The sequence below is a fragment of the Musa acuminata genome, chromosome BXJ1-4, assembly GCF_036884655.1.
Source record: "Musa acuminata AAA Group cultivar baxijiao chromosome BXJ1-4, Cavendish_Baxijiao_AAA, whole genome shotgun sequence".
Lineage (NCBI taxonomy): Eukaryota > Viridiplantae > Streptophyta > Magnoliopsida > Zingiberales > Musaceae > Musa > Musa acuminata.
The window spans coordinates 34,000,797-34,022,662 of record NC_088330.1 but is presented as its reverse complement, the minus strand read 5'-3'; the positions used below and the strand labels follow the sequence as shown (position 1 = coordinate 34,022,662).

At 36.9% G+C, this 21,866-nt stretch overlaps 1 protein-coding gene across 3 annotated transcripts; it reads left to right on the top strand.

Moving 5' to 3' along the window:
* The first annotated feature begins 7,817 nt into the window (after nt 1-7,817).
* Nucleotides 7,818-21,617, top strand: LOC103975841 (sphingoid long-chain bases kinase 1). 3 transcript variants are annotated; one of them, XM_065175825.1, is made up of 10 exons: nt 7,818-8,097; nt 8,536-8,733; nt 9,242-9,800; nt 9,890-10,261; nt 11,681-11,774; nt 11,856-11,893; nt 14,087-14,233; nt 16,076-16,175; nt 19,544-20,490; nt 21,055-21,617. In XM_065175825.1, the coding sequence occupies exons 3-10, from the start codon at nt 9,375-9,377 to the stop codon at nt 21,202-21,204; spliced, it is 2,274 nt and encodes a 757-aa protein (XP_065031897.1). In that variant the 5' UTR covers nt 7,818-8,097; nt 8,536-8,733; nt 9,242-9,374; the 3' UTR covers nt 21,205-21,617. The 3 variants fall into 3 exon arrangements, with proteins under 3 accessions (XP_065031897.1, XP_065031898.1, XP_009389217.2); XM_065175826.1 differs by having other exon boundaries at nt 8,517-8,733; XM_009390942.3 differs by lacking the exon at nt 8,536-8,733.
* The last annotated feature ends 249 nt before the right edge of the window (nt 21,618-21,866 follow it).

Sequence of the window (21,866 nt, the reverse complement as noted above, 5' to 3'; positions counted from 1 at the left end):
CTCCCTCCTCCCTCCTCCTCCACGGAAGGGTAACAACGTGCAAGGCGATTAAAGCGGATCCCACGCACAAATAAACCCACGGCATGGCATGTTAACGCCTCCGTAAGCCAGGTCATGACCCCATTCTTTTGTTGCCCTTAAAGCTCGATGGAAAGGTCGACAAAGACGATCCAGGAGGCCCTACTGCCGTTGTAGAGGAAAGCGAAGGAGGGAGAAGAGTACATGACGGTCAAATGGCTGATGATGATGGTGCCTCCTCAACCGTAGCTCCTCCATGTAATCACCCCAAAACATTACTTAGAGATGAGGGGTTGAGTTATTACCGTGGGCCCGCCTGATCTGGTCAAGTAATAATAGACCCCATCCTTCCCACTCGTCTCTCCTGTTGTTGTTGTTGTTGCTTTCCATTTCTTTTTCTTTTTCTATATAATTAATATTTTTAACCTCACAATATATTTTTTAAATAATTTTAGGTGAATTCTCGAAAAAAACATTTTCTATTTATTTTTTTCGTTTTTCCCTAATACATTAAATACCCCCAATGATCTTTTTTTTTCTTTTCTATGAACTAGTCTAGTTATAATATTTTTATATTTAATATTAAAATAATATGTTTTAGTATTTTTATACTATATTATATTTTCTAATATTATTAAAAAAAATAAAAAAGTATTATATTATCATGGTATAATGTTTTTCCTAATATTACTTAAAACACTATAACATGTATAAAAATATTATACTAAATATTTTTATATTATGTTATAACGAGATCGATTTATCGTATAGACAGATCCACAAGAAAAGAGAAAAAAAAATATTATAAATGATTTTTTTGTAAAAAATGATGCTTCTCAAAAATAGCCAGAAAGATCCAATAATTATTAATATGAATTAGAGTTTCAATTACCTGTACAACATAATATAAAATAGCCAATAATGAGGGATTGGTGGCTCCAATCAATCTCAGATCACCGAAAGCCATAATTGTAGCAATTGGCTACGGCAAGAATTCATGGCAAGTCGGCATCAACAACGAACCCGACCGGGTCCGATTTATTGGGTTCGGGTCGATCGGTAATAGAATTAACGGAAACGTGAAATGACTGAAACGCCCTCGAGTGCTGACGGACTCCGTTACCACGTGGTCGTTTTCGTCCCGACGCCGACAGCGTTGGCGTCGCTCCGCCTCCCCGAGGAGACGGCTTCCGGCGGCGGGGCCCCCGCGGTCCCCCTTCGATGATTTAATGAGCGGGCCGGGAGATGAGACGCTCGCCGTGGGATCTCGATCGGACGGCTGCGGTTGGGTCTTGGTGCCCCTCCCGGGTGGCTTTCTTGGGTCGTGCGCAGGTGATGGCTGCATCGCGATCATGTGGCCACCGCTCCCTTCGGCTTCGCCATTAAGTCGTTTCTAATGCCACTATGACTCCGATTTGGATGGGTGGGTCCATATTGCTTTGGACCACTGTATTGCTTTGGATTTTGCTACCATAAAGAAGAAAATAAATCTAAATTAAAATTAAAATCAGTGTAAATACCCTTATTTCGGATTTACACTAACTTAAAATATAATTTTGACCGAATAAATGATAATATCCCGATTATTTAGTACAAAAATTAATTCTGACTGTAGTGAAGGGTATATATTTTATGCATGCAAGAAATAGGATTTGAAACACATACAAAGATTAAGTCGGAGCCTAATGACATTTTGATAGGGGTTTTTAGATTAATATTTGTATTGTTAATGAATAGTGAGAGTATATAAATGGGGATGAGGAATCAAAGAAAAAGCCAATTGAAAGTGACATTTTCCCTACTAAACCACCTCAATAATACATTGAACCTAACTTGTTCTTGGTCGGGCCATAGAAAGAACACCAACAAAAAGTTCATTTTGGATTTACCTTTTCTATTACAAAATAAAAATATTTAAGTTGAATTAGCTTTAGTATTTTTAATATCATATTGAGTCTCTAAGGTGTGTCGAATAATGATTGAAAAACACAGACTTTACATTTAAAATTATTGAAATGGATATAAAAAATCATTAATTTTGGAGGAATATATATGCATGTGAAGTTTTCTCCAACAAGGCAAAAAAAGAAAAAAGTGGATGCTTATCAACCCTTTCATTCCATAAATTGGAGACTAATGGATCCTCCAAAGGCAATGGCCCTCATGCAATGGGGATACCACTTTTATTAAGGCATCAACACATCCATCACATGATACCTAGCTTACTTACTAGGTTGGGCATCCAACTATTTGTCCTCCTCTCTCTCTGTCTCTCTGTGTCTCTCTCTCTCTCTTCCATTTTTCATTGGCCTCACCATGTGAAAAGTTGTTTCACAATTATGGACACATAATTAAGCATCCAAAGATGACATTACTTGGGGATATATTCTTCATTGCAGTAAAGGAATCCAAAGCATGTGCTCAACAAGTGATCATGACACTCAAAATGTTATTCCATGCTAACATGAACAGTTTCATAAGAAATATCATATAAATCCTTAAAATGTATCTTTTCTTAACTTAATGGTGTGATGCGGTTATAATTATACGGTGAAGACGATTACGTTAGACTAAACCAAATCGAGTCTAAGCAAGTAAAACATAAACTTAAAAATAGTGAACACAAGATTTATATAGAGCAAAATTTTCACTAAGTGTTAATGATACAAGAAAGAAAAATCTCTCTTGAATTAAATCAAACATGAGCCTAAGGTGTTTTTGAATATTTTCTCGTATAAATTGAGAAATATTTTCATATGAATTCTATATATCCATTGGAGAAAATTTTAGGTCTTATTTTTTTTTCTTCTGCAACACATTCCAAAAAACTTATACATGAGATATTTATTATATACCTAATATTTAATTTATAAGGATTTTTTTCATTCAATTAGAAATGTTTTAAATTAAATTTTTTTTATCAATCAAGTAGATTTATTTTCCAAGTCTTTAAATATTAGACATATTTATAATTAAGATTTTTTTAAAAAAATACTTGTCATCTTTAGCATGCACAAAGCTATATTATATTGGCTAATTAAGACTAGGAGCTTCACAATATTGGAGAATTTTAAGAGAGAGAGAGAGAGAGTTTGAAAAGCTTTGAAAAGAAGAAATCTTGAAAGAGAGAGAGAGAGAGAGAGAGAGAGAGAGACAAAGATCCAAAAAACCGTTGGCAAGAGGAATCTCACTCTTTTGCTTCAATCATTTCATGGACATCAGTGGGGGAAATGGTCACATGAATTCACAGGAGGAGAAATGTTTGCTTTGGATGCAAATGGATGGGAAATATCATGTCAAAAAACATTTCATATAATTTCTCTCTACTGCTACATTATTTTCTTATCATAATAAGAAACTTTTATTCAGCCAAATAACTGATTTTTTGGAAAGATGAAGGCATTGTTTGAGTGGATAAGAAGATGAAGGCATCCATCCAATCGCAGTCCAATCACAGAGAAACTTATCTTAAAAGTCCAGAAACAAGTCCCACACTGACTGACTCTCCCTCCCACCTGACCTCACCATTGGTGGTGGATGTGGGCTTACAACATCATCTCTGCAACTGGCAAGGTAGGAGGAGAAAGTTATTGAGTGTAAATCCTTGGGGCACAGTTCACCATCCTTATCTTGAGGCCCTACCTCCATGGCTGGACCATTGCATGAATTATCCACATTCTTATCTTCAATTATGAAAGGGAATAATGGCTCAGCTACTAGCGAGAATGGTACCAGCAAGAGTTGGATCCAGTCATGTATGTTTGTTCACTGTCTCAGGCCTTTTCTTGGTTGTAGTTTCATGTGTCCTTCACATATCTGCTGTCTTGCCATGGAAGCTTGCAAGAGAAAGTGATGATCAGCTGTGCATTTTATCTCCTCTGATTCAATAGAACTTTATAAAATATACAGTAAAAAATTGTCAATAACAATCTTGAGATGTGAAATTGCTCAAAATCTTGATTCCATGCAAAGGTTTTTGTTTTTGTTTTTCTTCTATGTTTCCCTCATCTGCAAATTCCACTTCAGTCAATTTAATTATTAGGTAAGACAAAAAATGATTGGTTTCATGATTTCAGATCACAGCATTTTCTTGACAAATCCTAGCAAAACTCTTGCTCTTTATTATTCCTTTAGGATATAATTTGTTTCTGTCATCCAACTTAGTGACATTAATGAGTGCATGAATCTTGTAAATAGTGGTGCATGAATCTTAGTGACATTAATGAGAAAGAATTATGAGGTTTAGAAAGTAAAGGAATCATTCATAAGAAGTGTGGATTCTGAACATGTAAGTCTGATACATTAGCCGGAAGACACAACTCACTGTCCTCTTGCGGAGAGAGAGACTGGATTGCATGGATGCAAGCATCTCATTTTCAGATTGGAGCTACTGATGATGAAGAATACTTCACTATATTTGACATGCATCAGAAATTACCATGTTCTGAAATCTTGTTTTCTCACTGAAGAGCCAATCACTGGCAGCTCCTTCGCAGATCATTGCATGGTGAACCCTAAGGAATGTATGAGGAGCATGTCGATTTGTGGACGCACAAGGCACACCCCACAGGTTGGTTGAGACCGTCAACCACCCTCCGCATAAAGCTTGATGTTATCTGCCGCTGGCTGCTGCTCACCTCTGCGCCATTAATGTCGACCACAACCACTGGCTGTGATGAAACAGTGCGGAAGCCGAGGAGGAGAAGTTGGTGCAGAATTGATGCACCACCACATCAATCTGCTTCAACGAGATCGACTAAGAACACAACCGTGACATGCATGAAACATGGACATGGATCAATGGCCGCACAGGAGTTGGGCTGCATTAATGAAAGCAGCAACTTACAGGTCAAGCAGCGAAGGACATGGGTGGCCTACTCCATTCTGTGAGATGAATGAGTCGGTGATGCAGCACATGAAGTAGAATGAATGCATCATGGACAAGGAGAATTGTGATCCATGACAATTTGGTTGAAGCCTTCCGAAACCTTCAAGTGGGACTGCCTTGGTGGTTGGTACTTTGCCCCTGGCAGGCACCAGTCTCCTGCTCTCCTACTTCATCAACCGAAACAATCACCATCTCAGCTCATTAGGCCTTCGCAGATTCAAGAACAGGAGGAGATGGGTGACCAACCGAGCTGACATATAACTGCACTGGGCACCATCTGAAAGTGAAGCACAAAGGCAAGTTGGAGAACACAGATTCCTTTGATTCAGAAGCTAAGCAACCAAAGACAAAACAATCCATCTCACAGGAGAGTTCACCACCAGATCAGGCAAGTCACAGTCTCCTAAATCAAAATCCAAGAACATGAAAGACACATGATGTACAACAATCATCACAAACAAAGACTTGTAGATAAGATGTGATGAAAGGAATCGAAGATTATTTAAGGAAAGAAAGGCATTGAAGAGTAGTGTCACTGTGGTGTTCTCCAAATAAATTTGACAAGCATCTAATTGTCCCTATCAAACTTGGAGTATCTAAATATCATGGCATATGAATCTTCTGAACTGACAAGGGGAAAGAAATATGCCAACCCCACTTATCAAAGCTATCAAAATTGTTGCAAATGATGTGGCCAAACACTAAGCAAAAGTGATAAAGAACAGACTTACCTACTGATATCGATGGATTGAATTTGATGACCTGATCATCCAATCATTCTACTTGATGGGCCTTTAGATTTGGGTTTAATTTGCAATTGAACTTGCAACAGGTTTTATGGGCCAACACTAATATGATCATTTTATGAAATAACTTGTCAAATTCTAAAGTTAAGCATGCAATTCAAATCCTATTAATCTTCACCACCTTTTCACTGTTCATCCAAGTTACACATAAGTTTCCATTCAAAAGAAATAAGCCATCTGGTAGATAACTCTCACAAAAAATTTAGGGAGTATTATTTCATATTAAATGACTGCCCAAAAAATGGATTTATTTAATGTTTGTATAATCATGCAAGAAAACTATTAGCTTCTATATGGAAGTTGAAAGGATTAATCTAACCTCATCAACACATACATGGAGCATGATTTTGGATCAACTCTTATGTTGATTATGTTGATGAAGATGACAATTAGATGATTAAGAGCTGTAAGATTTATTTAAGGGTTCGAAATCTTATTTAATATTCTTAATACCTTAAATATTAATTTGATAGTGGTAATATCAAATTTATGAAATATTAAGGATTTAAAATTTTATCTAATATATTTTATATATTTAAACATTGATATAATAATGGTGTGTCGTTCTCGCTTCGATATAATTTTACATCATAAATATTTATCTGATGATAATATATCAGATTTTGAGTTTAACATCTCATCTGATACATTTTATATCTTAAATATTAATTAATGATATAATTTAATATCTTAAATATTGATTTAATAGTGATGTATGACTTACTTTTCGAAAATTGAAAGTTGGAAATCTCATTAAAAGTATTTTACTCATTAGTATGGTAGCTGTATAACATACACACATACCAAATGTTAGGATTCAATATATTTTATACCTTAAATATTGCTTGATGGTAATATATTAAACTCACATATTTGAAACCTTATTTCACAGGTTTTTATTATTTTTATTAGATTTAATTATCATATTTAGAAAGGTATTAATTAGTTTATTTGATAATTTTTTTAATAAATTATCTTAATATTTTTAGCTTAAATATTATTTTAACCACTTATCCTTTATAAAAAGAATATTTAGTTACTAACAATAGATCACCAAAGGTAAGTATTAAAACAAAAAACTCAAAAATTGCTCTTTACAGGTGAGAGAGAGAGAGAGAGAGAGAGAGAAATTATGTGCCAACTATAGCATTATTTCATTTAATTCAAGGAAAAAAAAGAAAAATAAATAAATATTAATTTAATTGTCCGAATCACCCAATAAATGTCTCCCTGTCTTGGTTCGGTCAACCTGGGTGTCATTGGATGACAGAGTGGCTCCCAGTGAAGTGCCCTCGGCCGTCGAGCAGTCGACGTCACATATGACCCGACCGTTCCATCGCCATCACCAAATTTATCCCACATTCCAAGGTTCTACCGTCCGTTCAGAACCTTTTAATCTATCCGGTACCCTTGGACCCCGACGGCCCATCCAAGCCGAGGCCCCACCCTTCTCTCCGAAACACGTTTGCACTGCTGCGACTCCGCCGGATCATTGTACCATTAGTTTTAATCTCTGACAGCTGGCCGAACAGTAAATGGCGTGCGCTCCAACAGCGGGCGCAGAGAGGCACTTTTCTTTTACTATTTCTGTCTCGCTGACCGATCCACCCGTGTGATGATTGGTGAGGTAAATCTTGCGGGCCCACGTGGGGCCGCCGGAGCAATCCGCTGACTACGAGGGTGGGGAAGCGGGCTCAGTTTCAGGCGGGATTAGGTGACCGTACCCCTGGGATATAATCCTCTGCCCGGTAAGCTTCTCCCCCGTCACCAGCCACCCAACATAACATAGTATAATCCGAGGAGAGAGAAAAGGAAAGCGAGACCTGTTCGGATCCTCTCCAAGTAATAGTTTTGCCAACGGAGCTCGAACTAAAATCTGCACCTCTCTGACGGATATGAGCGGTTGAAATAAGAAGAGGAAGATCTTATTTAAAATATATTTTAGAGTGAATCCTCTTGCAGGAAACAAAAAGGCGGGCTGGCGGTGACGCCACCGATACCTTCGCCACCTTCCAAGATAGAGAAAAAAAAAAGAATTAAATAAATAAATTAAGAACACTAAGAGGCTGATAAATAGAGAAAATGAAAGATATCGGCATCCGCAACGCCGCTTCGTGTCGGAAACGCGACTTATTAGACGGCTTCTCGGAAGACGCTTTCTCCCCATTATTATTCTCTCCTTCAGTCTCATCGCCTTCCTGGTTCCGGCCGCTTGTTCTTAGGGTTCTTCTTCGGGCTCCGACCAGAGTAGACGCCGCGGGATCTGGGATCTTCGTTGTTTGTGTTCTACCTCGTTCTGATTGGGCATCGGCGGCGGTGGAGGCTTTCTTGAATTCAGTGTCGAGTATCGGGCGATCTACTCCGCGGATCGGAGCTCCGTGACGGGTGCGACTTGTTCTATTAGCGTTCCCTCCTGCGTTTGATGAGAATTGCATGTTATCGCGTCAATGCTTCGTTTATTCGGATTTGATTTGGTTCCGTCTCGTTGATCTTTTAGTTATGTGGACTCGCGGCGATCCGAGCTTTCGGACGCCTAGGTTTCGTTAAGAGGAGGATGGATTAAGCAAAAAGAAAAAATAAGGTTATTTTAGAAAACTTTGTGTTATTATCTTGATTCTTGAAATTAATTTGGATGAAAAGACCGAAATTTGAATCTATAAATTGAAGCTGACAAGGGTATTGGTGCTGCTTTCTTGGGTGCGATTTAGCCACTAATTGATCTGGTGATTTTTCAGATGATTATGGATAATTTAGTTTAAAAGTATGCTGTTAGGACATCATAAAGAAAGTAATTTTTCTGATAGATGAAGGTTTTTGAGGCAGAGAGACCTGTTATGATTGAGACTCTCCTGTTTCACTGGGCTTTCACTCATGCGACCACAATCCAGCTAGGGAGCAGTTTGTTTGGAGACAATGGCTCCCCGTCTAAGTTGTTTCTGTTGGAGGTCTGGAACTTCCGGATTTGGGAATCTTAGGAACACCAGAGCGATAACAAAATTGATCAAATAAATTTGTTTACAGGTTAGTGTTTCTGTTTGTCTTTGAAGTTATATGTCAAGATGAAATTCATTGGGTTAGGTATATGTTTCTGTACCTTGGTAGAATCAACATTGGTAAATCACCCGGCATCATCTGATGTTTGCACAAGTAAAATAGTTGGAGAAGCCCATCTTTGGCAAACAGTTGATTCCATGTATGAAATTAATGGTCTTTCAAAGCACTATGTGATGTTCGAAAATTCTTGGTTTTCTTGTTTGCTTCAGATTAGAGTAGTCGTCCTTTTTTATGCAACTAATGTGCCGAATTCCTCTTATCTATAAGACCACATTGATGGCTTAGAATAAAAGCATTTTGCAATTTAAGAACATAATCTATAGGACACCGTTTATACCAAGATGCACTAAAGGTACATATTTTAAAAGGGAACTTTGATATGCCTACATTTCAGAAATTTCAATACATGGTAGATAAAATTTCCAATTCTGTTCCATGCTTTTTATAATGCCTAATAGATATTTGTAATTTGCAGAATTCATTATTATGCTGAGAACATCTGATGGGCCCTGTTGAGTGATGTTCCTTGTCACTTGTAAGATATTGCTCTCTTTGTTCAGTATTTGTGACCTGTACTCATGTCCTGAGGCACCAGTCGAAGAAGAGCTATGCAGAATTCTGCCAACAACCCTCAAGATATTACCTCGCCAAGAGGATCACTGCAGCAATATGTTCGCCGTTTGAGCAGCAAAAAGTCTCAAACAACAAAAGGTCAGCATTCATCTCCGATTGTTTTCCCAGACAAAAGAGGCAAAGCAAAATCATTGAAGAAGAGTGATGCTGATGTTGCAAATGAAGACCTTGAGAAAGTAAAGCCCAATGAGCACAGGATTGATATCGGGGATGAAAAATCTGATTTGCTAGGGTATGAAGTTTTCTCTGGGAAGCTTGCTTTGGATAAAAAAGCTAAAAGTGTTAGTGTCCATGAGCAAACAGGATCAGGAACAGGAAACCCTGATAAACTTGAAGCAAAGCTGACAAGCAAGGCCCTGATCTGGGGTTCTAGTATTCTAAATCTTGATGATATCATTTCTGTAAGTATCTTAATTGCTTTATTCCATTAAAGCTATTCCTACATTTTACATTGCTTAAGACCCATTTTGTTCTGTTTTAACTTTGGCAGGTGTCTTACTGTGCTGGTTTAAGGCATTTTACTGTCCATGCATATCCTACTAAAAGGAGGTCATGTGGACTTTCTTGTGTTCTGAAGCCACAAAGAGTTCAGAGGGACTTCCGTTTCTTAGCTTCGAATTCAGAAGAAGCCGTTCAGTGGATACGGGGCTTTGCAGATCAGCAATGTTTTGTAAATTGTTTACCTCATCCCATGATGTCCAATAAGAAGCAGGAATCTGATATTCTGTCCCATGAACCTCTGTATGATATACCATATATCAAATGCAGAAGTCCCCCAAGCCTACTTGTGATACTGAATCCTCGCTCTGGACATGGTCGATCGAGTAAAGTATTCCATGGAAAAGTTGAACCAATTTTTAAGGTGTGCAATATCTAGTAAAATTGATTGTTATAAAGGATTTAAAGGAAATTGTTCTTTTCTGTGTGATTTCTGTATCTTTATCCTTGATAAATTCCACTTGTTTATGGCTATTATGGATTTTGTTATATTTCTATTGAACTAGTCTATTTTAAGCATGAAATAATGATTCTTTCTAGTTTTTAGGAGGTCTGGATCTGGTTGGATTATAGGATTTATCTATGCTGAAGTAGGATTTTAGCATGTTGAGACATTAGGTTCCTTGAGGTTATTAATGCTCATAGCTGAGGATAATTATTGAGCTCACTTTAATATTATATGTAATACTTTAATATTATATGAAGGTCTCATTTGATCATGAAGAAGTTCCTTTGAGGTTCATTACCCAAGAAGAACTGCAGCAATGGATACCCTATGGAGGACGTGTGATTAGTTAGCTAGAAAATATATGAATTCCCTCATCATTCAGCCTCACATTCTCACATTGGAGTCCATAAGGTGTATGGTAGAAGTATAAAATGTAGATATATTTACAATAATATATGTAAAATTCCCTGCAATTCTTTCTGTAATTACTTAATTTTTTAATTTAGTCAATCTTTTTTCTTCCCTAATATGGCCTAATTATGTACCACTAAGATACACCTTAAATATTGGATTTTTATTTTACCAACTCACCTACATGGCTTTGTGGCTTCACTTGCCACCATGTAATTCAGAAATATGCCAGCTATTCAACTATTATTTCTGAAGAATAATAAGGATTCTTGAATATACATGAAAATTTTCATATGTGACTAAACCAATTAATGCTTAATTGGACAACATGACAATTGCCTACAAGAAGTGAATAGCTTAGTTTTAATTAGATCGAATATATTTACAACTAGTTGCATCATAAGCTTTTATGTAAATTTAACACAACTTGGTCTAAAGTAATTGTAGGATGCATCAAATTAAATGAACAAGATACAAAACTTTGGTGAAAGATATGAATTTCATTAACTTAGCTTTTTTATGCTGAATTATGATTCTATGAAGCAATATTCCTGATGCCAAAGCAACGTTCTCCTGGGCTGGGTACATGCAAAATTTAATGCAGCAACTTTAGTTGGAATATATATGACTATTTTATTGTCTTTACTGTCTTTATCTGGACAAGTAGCTTGTTTATTTGGTGACAACTGCATCTGGCAACTGGTCTATTGTATCCATAATACTTTCAGATGTATTTGCATCTTTGGTTTGGGTTGTGATTCATGATAATTTATTAATATTACTTGTATCTGCTTGGAAGATCCATCTTATTTAGCATATTTTCTGTGCCTATCGAAATTGCCCTTTCTTACTTCCTGGTTTTGATGAATAACGATCATTATAATTCTTAGGTATGTTTTCTTAATGATAGAAAGCTGGTAACAGCTTGCAGGTTTTAAAATGGAAGTAGTTAAGACGACATATGCTGGTCATGCAAAAAACCTTGCTTCTACAGTTGATTTCAGCATGTGTCCTGATGGTATGTAGCTCAAGTTCACTTTTTTTAACGTTTCTCTTAACCATTTTGGTCCTCATTGTTGTGTCTAAAATGTTCTTTCAGGAATTGTATGTGTTGGCGGTGATGGAATTGTTAATGAGGTTAGTTATTTTTACCATGTTTTTGTTTATGCCCATATTCTTTGAGTTCCCTCTGTGCAAATTATCTGAGATAATGTGGTTAACCGTTTGAGAAATCAAGAATGTTAAAGAGAAAGCTTATTCAATGAATCTGCAAGGTTTAAGAGCAACTTGTGCCATAATTTTCCTGGGAGAAATGCAAGCAAGTGCTCTCCTCTTTCCGAAAGAGGTCAATTGCTAGTTGAAGTACTAACAAACTAATCGACAAATAATAATACTTTGTTAAAAATATAATTTTAGATTATTATTTGATTATAGTGATCATAAGCATATTTATGATAACCTATTAATATAGTTATGCATAAAATACCTCCATATGTGAAGTGTGAATGATATCAACTTGGCTATGTACAAAAACATTTAATTATTCACTTGGCTAAATTTATTTCATATAAAGAGAATGATATCTAACCATATGGCTTCAAGACTTACATATATATATATATATATATATATATATATATATATATATATATGGTGCTACAGTATTATACTGTAGCACTGCTACAGTATGAAAAAAAATAAAAAATTGTTCGGTACACCGGTACTGTACCATACAGAGCCCGGGTCGAAACGTCGGTACGGTACGGTATAGCGAACCTTGTGTATATGTATATATACATATGTATATATATATATACATACATATGCATACATATATGTATATATATGTATAATACATATGCATACATATATGTATATATATACAAAAACATTTCGCAGTCTGGTCTACTCCTTTGGTAAGTGGCTCCATTCTGAGTTCGCCATTGATGTGGTACCTTGGACTCTTGTTTTCCTGTATAGTTTGTTGCTCTCTGCTTCAACCTTAATGTAGTCCACCAGTCTAAACATTCATATTGCTGATTGGATTGCAATTTCCTTTTCTCTGAATTTTTCACTAGTTAAAGCAAAATCTTGACGGCGCTTCCTTGGTTTGATGATATTGAATATGACCATGGAAGTTGATCTTACACTACAGCGCTTCCTTGGTTTGATGATATTGAATATATGACCATGGAGGTTGATCTTACACTACGACTGATTTTTAAGTTCATGGAAGGTCCTCAGTTGCGTTGGTTGCCTTTGCAAAGAATTATCATTCATTTTTACTAGTGAGACTTCAAGTTGAATCTGGTCACAAAAAATTTTCCTATTCTTCCAAGAAGCCTTCACATCTTGGAGTTTGCAGACCTAGTCGAAGGATAAAATGTGGAAGATGGTCAGTTATGTTAACATAATTGACATAGTCAATTTTCATAATCTAGTTAAGATTTTAATTCTTTGATCATAGTTAAAAACCTTTTCTTTTTGTTATTTTTTCGTTGACTTAATTGTCTCCATCTCCCTCTCCTCACCCCCTCACCCCTCTCTCTCATGTCTTTATGTTTTTATAGATTTCATCCTTCACTAGGTTATGATTTCCTCCTTTTTGTTCATCTGATTGCAGGGCATATTATGTTCTCTTACATGTTTGCTGGCTTATATTTATTGTCCTTCTAGTAAATAATAAATCTCCCATCTTTCTAATTTTCCATGCATGTGGAGTACTCTTAGGATACAGTCAAATGATAACGAAAAGAGTAATTCCTTTTTCCTTTCTGATTCTTATTATTCTGGTATTGGCATTACATTTTTCCTTCATCTTGGTTGTGTACTCAGACATGTAGCTCTACTCGTGATTCATGTAATAGATGGTTTTCTACTAGACTTCTCCATGATCTGCGTAAAATGTTGATCATATGTGTTTCAGCATCTTAACATAGATGGTCTTGTTGTTTCTTTGTTCTTGCCCCAACAATGTATATGCCTTTCAAGTATGCCAAGATGGGAGGCTATCTAGGAATAGATACGCATAGAAGTTCTTCATGCATTCAGTATTTTGTTTTGCTTCAAGTTTTAGTGTTTGTTATTGCTGTCAGCATTGATAATTCTAATTTCTAAGTATCAGATATCTAAACATTTTTAAACCTGAAAAATCCTTTAGCAGTTCACTCATGCTTTTTTAAGTCACATCAGAAGTCATTTGCTTAACATTTCTTTGAAATTATCATCTACCCCTCTATGATTAATTTATCTACAGTGCATATGTAGAAATATAGTTGTGATGTTTATTTAAAAAACTTATTAAAATATGTAGTTTAAATGATGATGCAGGTGCTTAATGGTCTTCTAAGTAGAGAGAACCAAAAGGAATCGATTTCTATTCCGATTGGTGTCATTCCTGCTGGTTCTGATAATTCACTCATTTGGACTGTTTTGGGAATTAGAGATCCTATTTCTGCTGCAATGGCCATTGTAAAGGTACTACTGTATTGTTAGTACAGAAATACAACACATAAAAGCTTTGTGTTGCCTTTTCGTTCTCCTCTTTTTACTAATATGCAATTCTCAAGTTTTTGAACCAATTATAATCATGTGTCAGACTAGAAAAAATTTTCTGATGTTGTTCTGTTGATATAATGATGCCTAAAACAAGATATGACCTAGTATGATCCTGATTATCTGTGTGTGTGTGTGTGTGTAAAGACATAGAAAGAGATATAGTTATGTGCTTTGGCCTAGGCAACCATTGCCATTAAAGGTGATGCCTTAACTGGGTCTGACATGTTAATATATTAGGAACATTCCATAATGCATATCTGAATTGCATATATGTTTGAGAGAATTCTTTGTTATGTCTTGCATAAGGACAAGTCATGTTTTCCAACTTTCTCTTGGATTAATGATATTCCTTTTTGTTGGTGAACTAAAAGCAAACTTGTGTTTTGCTGCTTGCTTAACAAGGGCATCTATAAGTTGTTCTGTCAGGTACACCTGCAAAAATGATAAAAGGGGATGAATGGATCCTAGCTTTTGCACTATACATTCAGACATCTCCACGATATTGACTCTTTCAAGCCCAGTTCATCTTGAGTGCTTTACACAAGTTACATTTTTGTATCTTTGTTCAACAGAGTAGCACGTAGGATCCCATATCTTGGCACTTCTTTATTTGACTATATGATTAGGATATTAAGAAACTTGTATGGTGCCTGTGTTGACAAGACACGGCAAGAACACTGGGTGTGGTAGATGCGCTAGACTTGGTTGGAATCTGTAACTGGGCAAGAGTAAACGAAAAATAGACCTGCCTGTTGGGACTGATTCTGGCCAATTAGCAGAAGATTATTGGGAGGAGAAAAAAAGAGAGGATAAATATACCTTTATTGATCTGCTGTAGCGACTGTTGCAGTGCCACTATCCCGTGCTACTGCTAAGATGGTGTGCCACACCACTGTTAGCTGAAGACAAACAATTCTAGAAGATATAGAATGTTCTGTAACAGTAAGCATTGCATGGTAGTATTGTGGAGATACAGAGACGGGGTCCCTGTGGTGACAGAAAAACAGAGGACTACCAAATTTATCTTTTAAGATCTTAATTTCCTTTAATTCTCTGAGACTGCTTGCAGCCGTAGGCATGCTCTTCGTTTTAGGATTTATTCCCATTATTATTTTGGCACTGACTGCAACCACAAGCAGGCTTAATTCTGACTGACAGTCAGACCCACAGGCATACTATTGGTCTTGGATCTTTGTTTAAATCAATTCCCTAGTATTGATCAGAGCCACCAGTGTGTTCTTAGTTATAAGAGTTTTGCTTCCATTAATTCCTTAAACTGATTGTGACCACTGGTAACCTCTCAGATCCCAGGTTTCCATCATAGCTATGCTTAAAGCAACAAACAATTTTCATGTAAATGTGCATGGGTAAGGTGTGAATGCTGAGTAAATGGTTTAAATTAGAGAGGAAGAAGTTGAAGATGACTATAATTTTTGTAAGTTTCAGCTTTATATTGAAATAAAATAAGGTTGAGAGCATGACTATGTGAAACAAAATTAATTGAAGGATCCAGGTTTATGGTTGGAATTAGATGAGCAATTAGTGAAAGGCCAAGAGTTCGACTAGTGATATCGCTTTGCAAAATGATGCTGTGGAAACGGTCTCTGAATGGATCTGGCATGTTGATCAAGATCATGATTTGATGGTGTTGGATTGTTCAGTTCAGAGTTTAGTATACCATTGTTGAACATTTGTTTATGTCTCCTATAAATTTATGCCGTTATTTCTCATATTTGATGGTTTATTTTTTCTGTAATACAGGGGGGACTCACTGCTACTGATGTTCTTACTGTTAAATGGATCCAGAATGGGATAACTCATTATGGGACAACAGTTTCATATTTTGGTTTTCTCAGTGATGGTAATTTCATTAATTTATCATGCTGGATATTTGTTGGCAATATAGTAGTTATCGTCAATTTTGCTGCATTACCCCTTATCTATTATGCTACCTATACCTATATTTTTTGCACAATAAACAAATTGCTATATGTTATGCGAACTTTGATATGACAAAGTTGGTAATCACATTCTTAAAACCTCTACTCTTTCACTATGGTACCATATTGTTGATGAGTGATTCTGGCAAGCCAATCTGTGTTCCCCAGATTGGAACTAGTTAATTTTGTATTTTGTGAGTTAGATTTACCAAATCTTTATCTTTCTTTTATTGAGTGGCTATTCCTAGTACCTTGTTGAAGATACACACATTGCTTCTTCAGTCATGCCATTATAATATGCAGAAAAAATCAGTTATCTATGTTTATTACATTCTTATGTTTAATTAGGAGGAAAAAAGTATGAAGACATCATTTTAAATGGGAATATTTCGTGTTTAAATAATGACTACTTTAAATCTTTCTAGATAAGATAATTTGAATATGGTGATCATCTAGGGGTGAGTTTTCAAGTCATAATAAGGTTGCTTGTCTGCAACATAGGTAATCGAGGTTCAAGTCACAGGAATAGTTTCTGTAATTACAGGAGTAAGGCTAGATACATTCACCTTCCCAAACCCCATTCGGCAGGAGCGTTGAGCACTGGGTTTGTTATTCTATCTAATTTTTGGATGTTGCGACTCCTTCGTTATGGGTTCAATATAGGTTAGGGAAAATTCATATATAAACTGGGCAAGATGGTTATGAGCACAGTTAATCTGTTATACTTATTCTTTAGGTTGTGTCAGATTAGACCCAATGGTTGTGTCAATTAGCATGTGTCAGTACATATCTGGGATGTACTGGGCTAGAAAGGTTTCAACCTGTGCGATGTTTGTTCATGTCAATTGTGCCTACATATGGTTAAGGTCAGATTTGGATTTATATTGGTCGGTAAAAGCACATGCTGATAAACATAAGGGCATATGTCAACTGTCATAACATAGAGCTACACCATGCGTGAATGGTATCTACTTGTTCTCATGCCAAAAACCAAGAATATTTGTTTAGATCTACCATTGATTGAAAAAGGCGCTCGGGCGCTCGCCTAGGCGCTCGGGCGAGGCGAGGCGAGGCCCGAGCGCCTCGCTAATGTCCCAGGCGGCGTGCTTCAAACAGGCGCCGCTTGGGTGCTCGCCCGAGCCCAGGTGCTGGGCGCTTCGGGCGAGCGCCTGGGTAAACCAAATGACCGAACCAGGATTTTAGGTCTGGTTCGGTCCTGGTTCGGTTGTTAGTTGGTTCAATCGAACCAACTAAATCGATATAACCCTTACCCAACCCTAACCCGCTGTCGCTGCCGCTCCCGATCCCGATCCCGATTTCGCTGCTCGTCGCTCCTGCTCCCACTGCCGCTGCTCGCGCCTCCCGTGAGCCCTCCCTCGAGCCTTCCCGTTGCTTGCGACTCCCGCGATCCCTCCCGTTGCTCGCGCCTCCCGCGAACCCTCCCGCTGCTCGCGCCTCCCGCTCCCTTTCCCTTTCCCGCTGCCGCTGCCGCCGCTCGCCGCTGCTTCCTCGTTTCTCCGTCAGGCTCAGTATACAGTATACTCTTAATATTAAGTTTATTTGAATTTTGAAATGATTAATTTTCAATACTGTTAATAGATTAATAATATATTATTTTGATTTTAATGTTGTTAATTTTTATTTATTTGAAATTATTGCTAGGTTTCAACATAAATGACAAGTGTAGAGAGCAACTCAATAGAGTCTCCAATGGTATCAAAAAAAGATCCTGCATGGAAGTATAATTATTTGAAGGATCCGAAAGATCATAATGCAGTGACTTACATATTCTGCGATAAGACTACCAGAGGTGGTATTTTTCGTGCAAAACAACATCTAGTAGGAAAGAGAGAGAGAGAAGTCACAACACACTACTAAAAGACTTTTTTTCTATCACAGTAAAGAAATAAACAATACTAAACAATAATCTCTCAGACTTATACGTCATATTTGGCAAACTTAAATAAGTTTCAGGGAAAGAGTTTCTTTTTCTCGAGGTCTCAGGTTTCCACAATATCCTCTCTAAAGACACATCTAGAATTTGCAAAGCATAAATCTTAATAGCTTAAGCACTCCCCAACCTACCTGTCTATAACTAAAATAAGGCTCAAAGATAAGAACACAACTTAAATTATGACCAAACTCGACCTAAATAGCAACTAAAAAACGTGTGTGTGTGTGTGTTTATATATATATATATATATATATATATATATATATATATATATATATATATATATATATATATATATATATATATATATATATATATATATATATGTCCGAAGATAACATGAAGAGAAAATCAGACCAAAAAAACATTGTTTAGGATCAGCCAAGTTGGGGTCCTCGCATGGGTGGTTTGAGGTTCAACTGTTGTCTAGTAGTTCAATCCCCTTGCTGTTTTGTCACTGAGTTAACTAATTTCATTAAACTATCCTATTCGTAGTTTTGTGCAGTATTTGGAGCATTTGCCTAAGATAATCAGCATAATCTTTGTATACAGAATTGTTGTGTATATGTTTTCGATCCAACACTTTGGGTTACTGTTAAAGTCTATAGTACTTTATATTAGCTTAGGAAACCATGAGAACAAAATACCAGGCCACATGCTAATGCCCTTTTTATGTGAACCATGATGGAATAGTTATAATGTATACGACTCTGATAAAGGGGAGACTTCTTGCACTTTGAAGTCATTGGAACTGACATCCCTGGGTCGATAAGCAATGGTGATGGGCAGAATAATGTTTCTTCGGCAACAGTAGAGTACTAATTTGAAAATAAAACAAAAAGGCAAAAATCTTGTATTGCCTTTGTTTTCCATGCTATGGATAAGTCCCTTCTGGCCTAGTTTTCATGGCTGGAAAATTGTTAGCTTTATGAGTAGTAAATGTTACTTTTTTCTGTTCTGCTTCTTTTTCTTGCCAGATAGGCAATGTCAATGAAGTTTATTTTAAACACAGCTCTCGATTGATGTATACTTCTTCTTTTTCCTTTTCCAGAAAAAGGTGAGCTAGTGTCAATAGTTTGAATACTACATATTTTCTGTTCAAAATTTTGTGTATGTCACTAAGTGATGCTAGTTCTTGTAGAAGTACAATGTCCTACCATCTAGCATGTCAAGAAACCACAAACAGAGTTGTCCAAGATATCCTGCCTCTATGTAAATTAAATTGCAATTATTTATGCATGAACATGCAGATTTTTTTGTTAATAAATCGTAGTCAATATGCAATTCTAATTAGTGATTGTTGTATCTTGATTTATTTTGCTATAAACCATGCAGTTCTGGAGCTCTCTGAGAAGTATCAGAAACGCTTTGGTCCTTTGCGCTATTTTGTGGCTGGGTTTCTTAAGTTTCTTTGCTTGCCAAAGTACAACTTTGACTTGGAGTATCTCCCGAAGGCTCAGGTGATAAATGCAGAAGGAAAAAGCTCAGAAGATCAACAAAAAATTGACATGTCAGACTTTTATACAGACATAATGCGGAGGTCAAGAAAAGAAGGTCTTACCAGAGCTTCTAGTTTGTCTAGTATTGACTCCATTATGAGTCCAAGTAGAATGTCTGGAGGGGATGTGGATGCTACTGGTAGCACAATCGCAAGCAGTGAGCCATCAGAGTATGTCCGTGGACTTAATCCAAAAGTAAAACGGTTATCTTTAGGGAGAAGTAATTTAGTGGCTGAGCCAGATGAAGTGCTTCACCCCCAACCTCACTTGTCTGTCAATTCAAACTGGCCAAGGACCAGATCAAAATCTAGAACTGATAGAAGTTGGACTGGAATGACTGCTACAACTGACGCCAGGTGTTCTTGGGCACCCACCACTTTGTATGACAAAGAAGACATATCATCAACAATATCTGATCCAGGACCTATCTGGGATGCTGAGCCAAAGTGGGATACTGAGCCTAACTGGGAAACTGAGAATCCCATTGAGTTGTCAGGGCCACCTGATGACATAGAGTTAGGGTTGAAGAAGGAACTTGTTCCAAGCTTAGATGAAAAGTGGGTTGTTAAAAAAGGCCAATTTCTTGCTGTTTTGGTATGCAATCATTCATGCAAAACTGTTCAGAGTCTAAGTTCCCAGGTCGTTGCACCAAAAGCAGAGCATGATGATAACAGTTTGGATTTGCTATTGATCAATGGGAGTGGAAGAATGAGGTTGTTGAGATTCTTTATGTACTTGCAGTTTGGTCGGCATCTTTCTCTGCCATATGTTGACTACGTTAAGGTATAGCAATACTACTCTTTATTGCCTCTCAAGCGTAGAATCTTTCTTTATGTTTAGTACTTTAGTACAGTTTTTAAACTTATGTTTGTTTCTTGTAGAAAATTGTCTTGTGGGGTAACCCAGCCTCTTCTGATCTTCCTGTTAGTTTCTCGTGCTTGCCAAAAGTAGATTTTGATGTTCTTCATGAGTTTCTTGAGATGTATTTGTCGAATGCTGATTTAATTTGTTTTTTCCAGATATGGTAAAGCATGTAAAACAATTAGAAATGGAGTTGCTTTGCACGCGGAAAGTAGTTTTAACAATTGAAACTTAATAATTATTTTTTGCTTTATTCAATGCTGCTCTTATGTCCTTTTTATATCTTATATTACAAACAACTTAATTTGCTTATGATATGGATGTTCTGATTTTAAATTTTTGTTCGGAAAATGTAGTATCCTTCTGCTCATAATAGTATCTGTTTCCATAGTTCTTTATTTTATGGTGACTGGACCACCATCATGAACTCATCTCTTTGTGCTATCAAATTTCAACAGACATGAGACCTTATTCTTGACATTGCAGGTGAGGTCCGTAAAGCTTAGGCCTGCTGCAAACACGAACGGTGGGTGTGGTATCGACGGGGAACTTATTCATGTTGATGGACAAGCCTTTTGTTCCTTGCTACCGGATCAGTTTAGACTGATTGGCCGCCCTGCCAAGGATCGTGCATAGTAGTTGCTGTGTTTATACAAGTTCTTGGCTTTTTTGCTTCGACGACTCATAAGAGATGTGGTAACTAACTACTCGGAGCAGTCAACTCTACTATAACTTGGATCTGCCGCTTGTTTGTAGGTCTCTGTATATTTAAGTGCCTTTGAAGCACGGCGAGCAATCAATTTTTTTCTTTTCCCCATCACTTAATCGGTAATCACCTTTTGCTTCTCTTCACCACCTGCTGTCCATCCCTTCTGTTACAGGTTTTTTCTCTCTGCCCCTAATAGTCTATTAGATGAAACCCGAGTTCATTTTTTTGTATGTACTTGTATATTTTAGCACTTCTCTGGATGCTACTTGCATGAACAGCTATGTATTTGTATGCTAATTCAACACCATGTTCTATGACATTCTGGTTATATATTTATATACATTGGAAACAACCAAATGTAGACAGACAGATTATGTACATCATCTGCACTCTGAAACCTCTTATTAATTTCTTTTAATAAAACCTTGAACCATGAATACAATCTTACATGTCCATATGTTATGAGCATTTAAACATTTAGATGGTGCTACTGCTCTCCAACACATGCACCTATCAATGAGCTATGGAGTCATCAAACATGGCACTCCAATCTTAAATTGACTGATGGTTCTCAGACCACCAATGGACA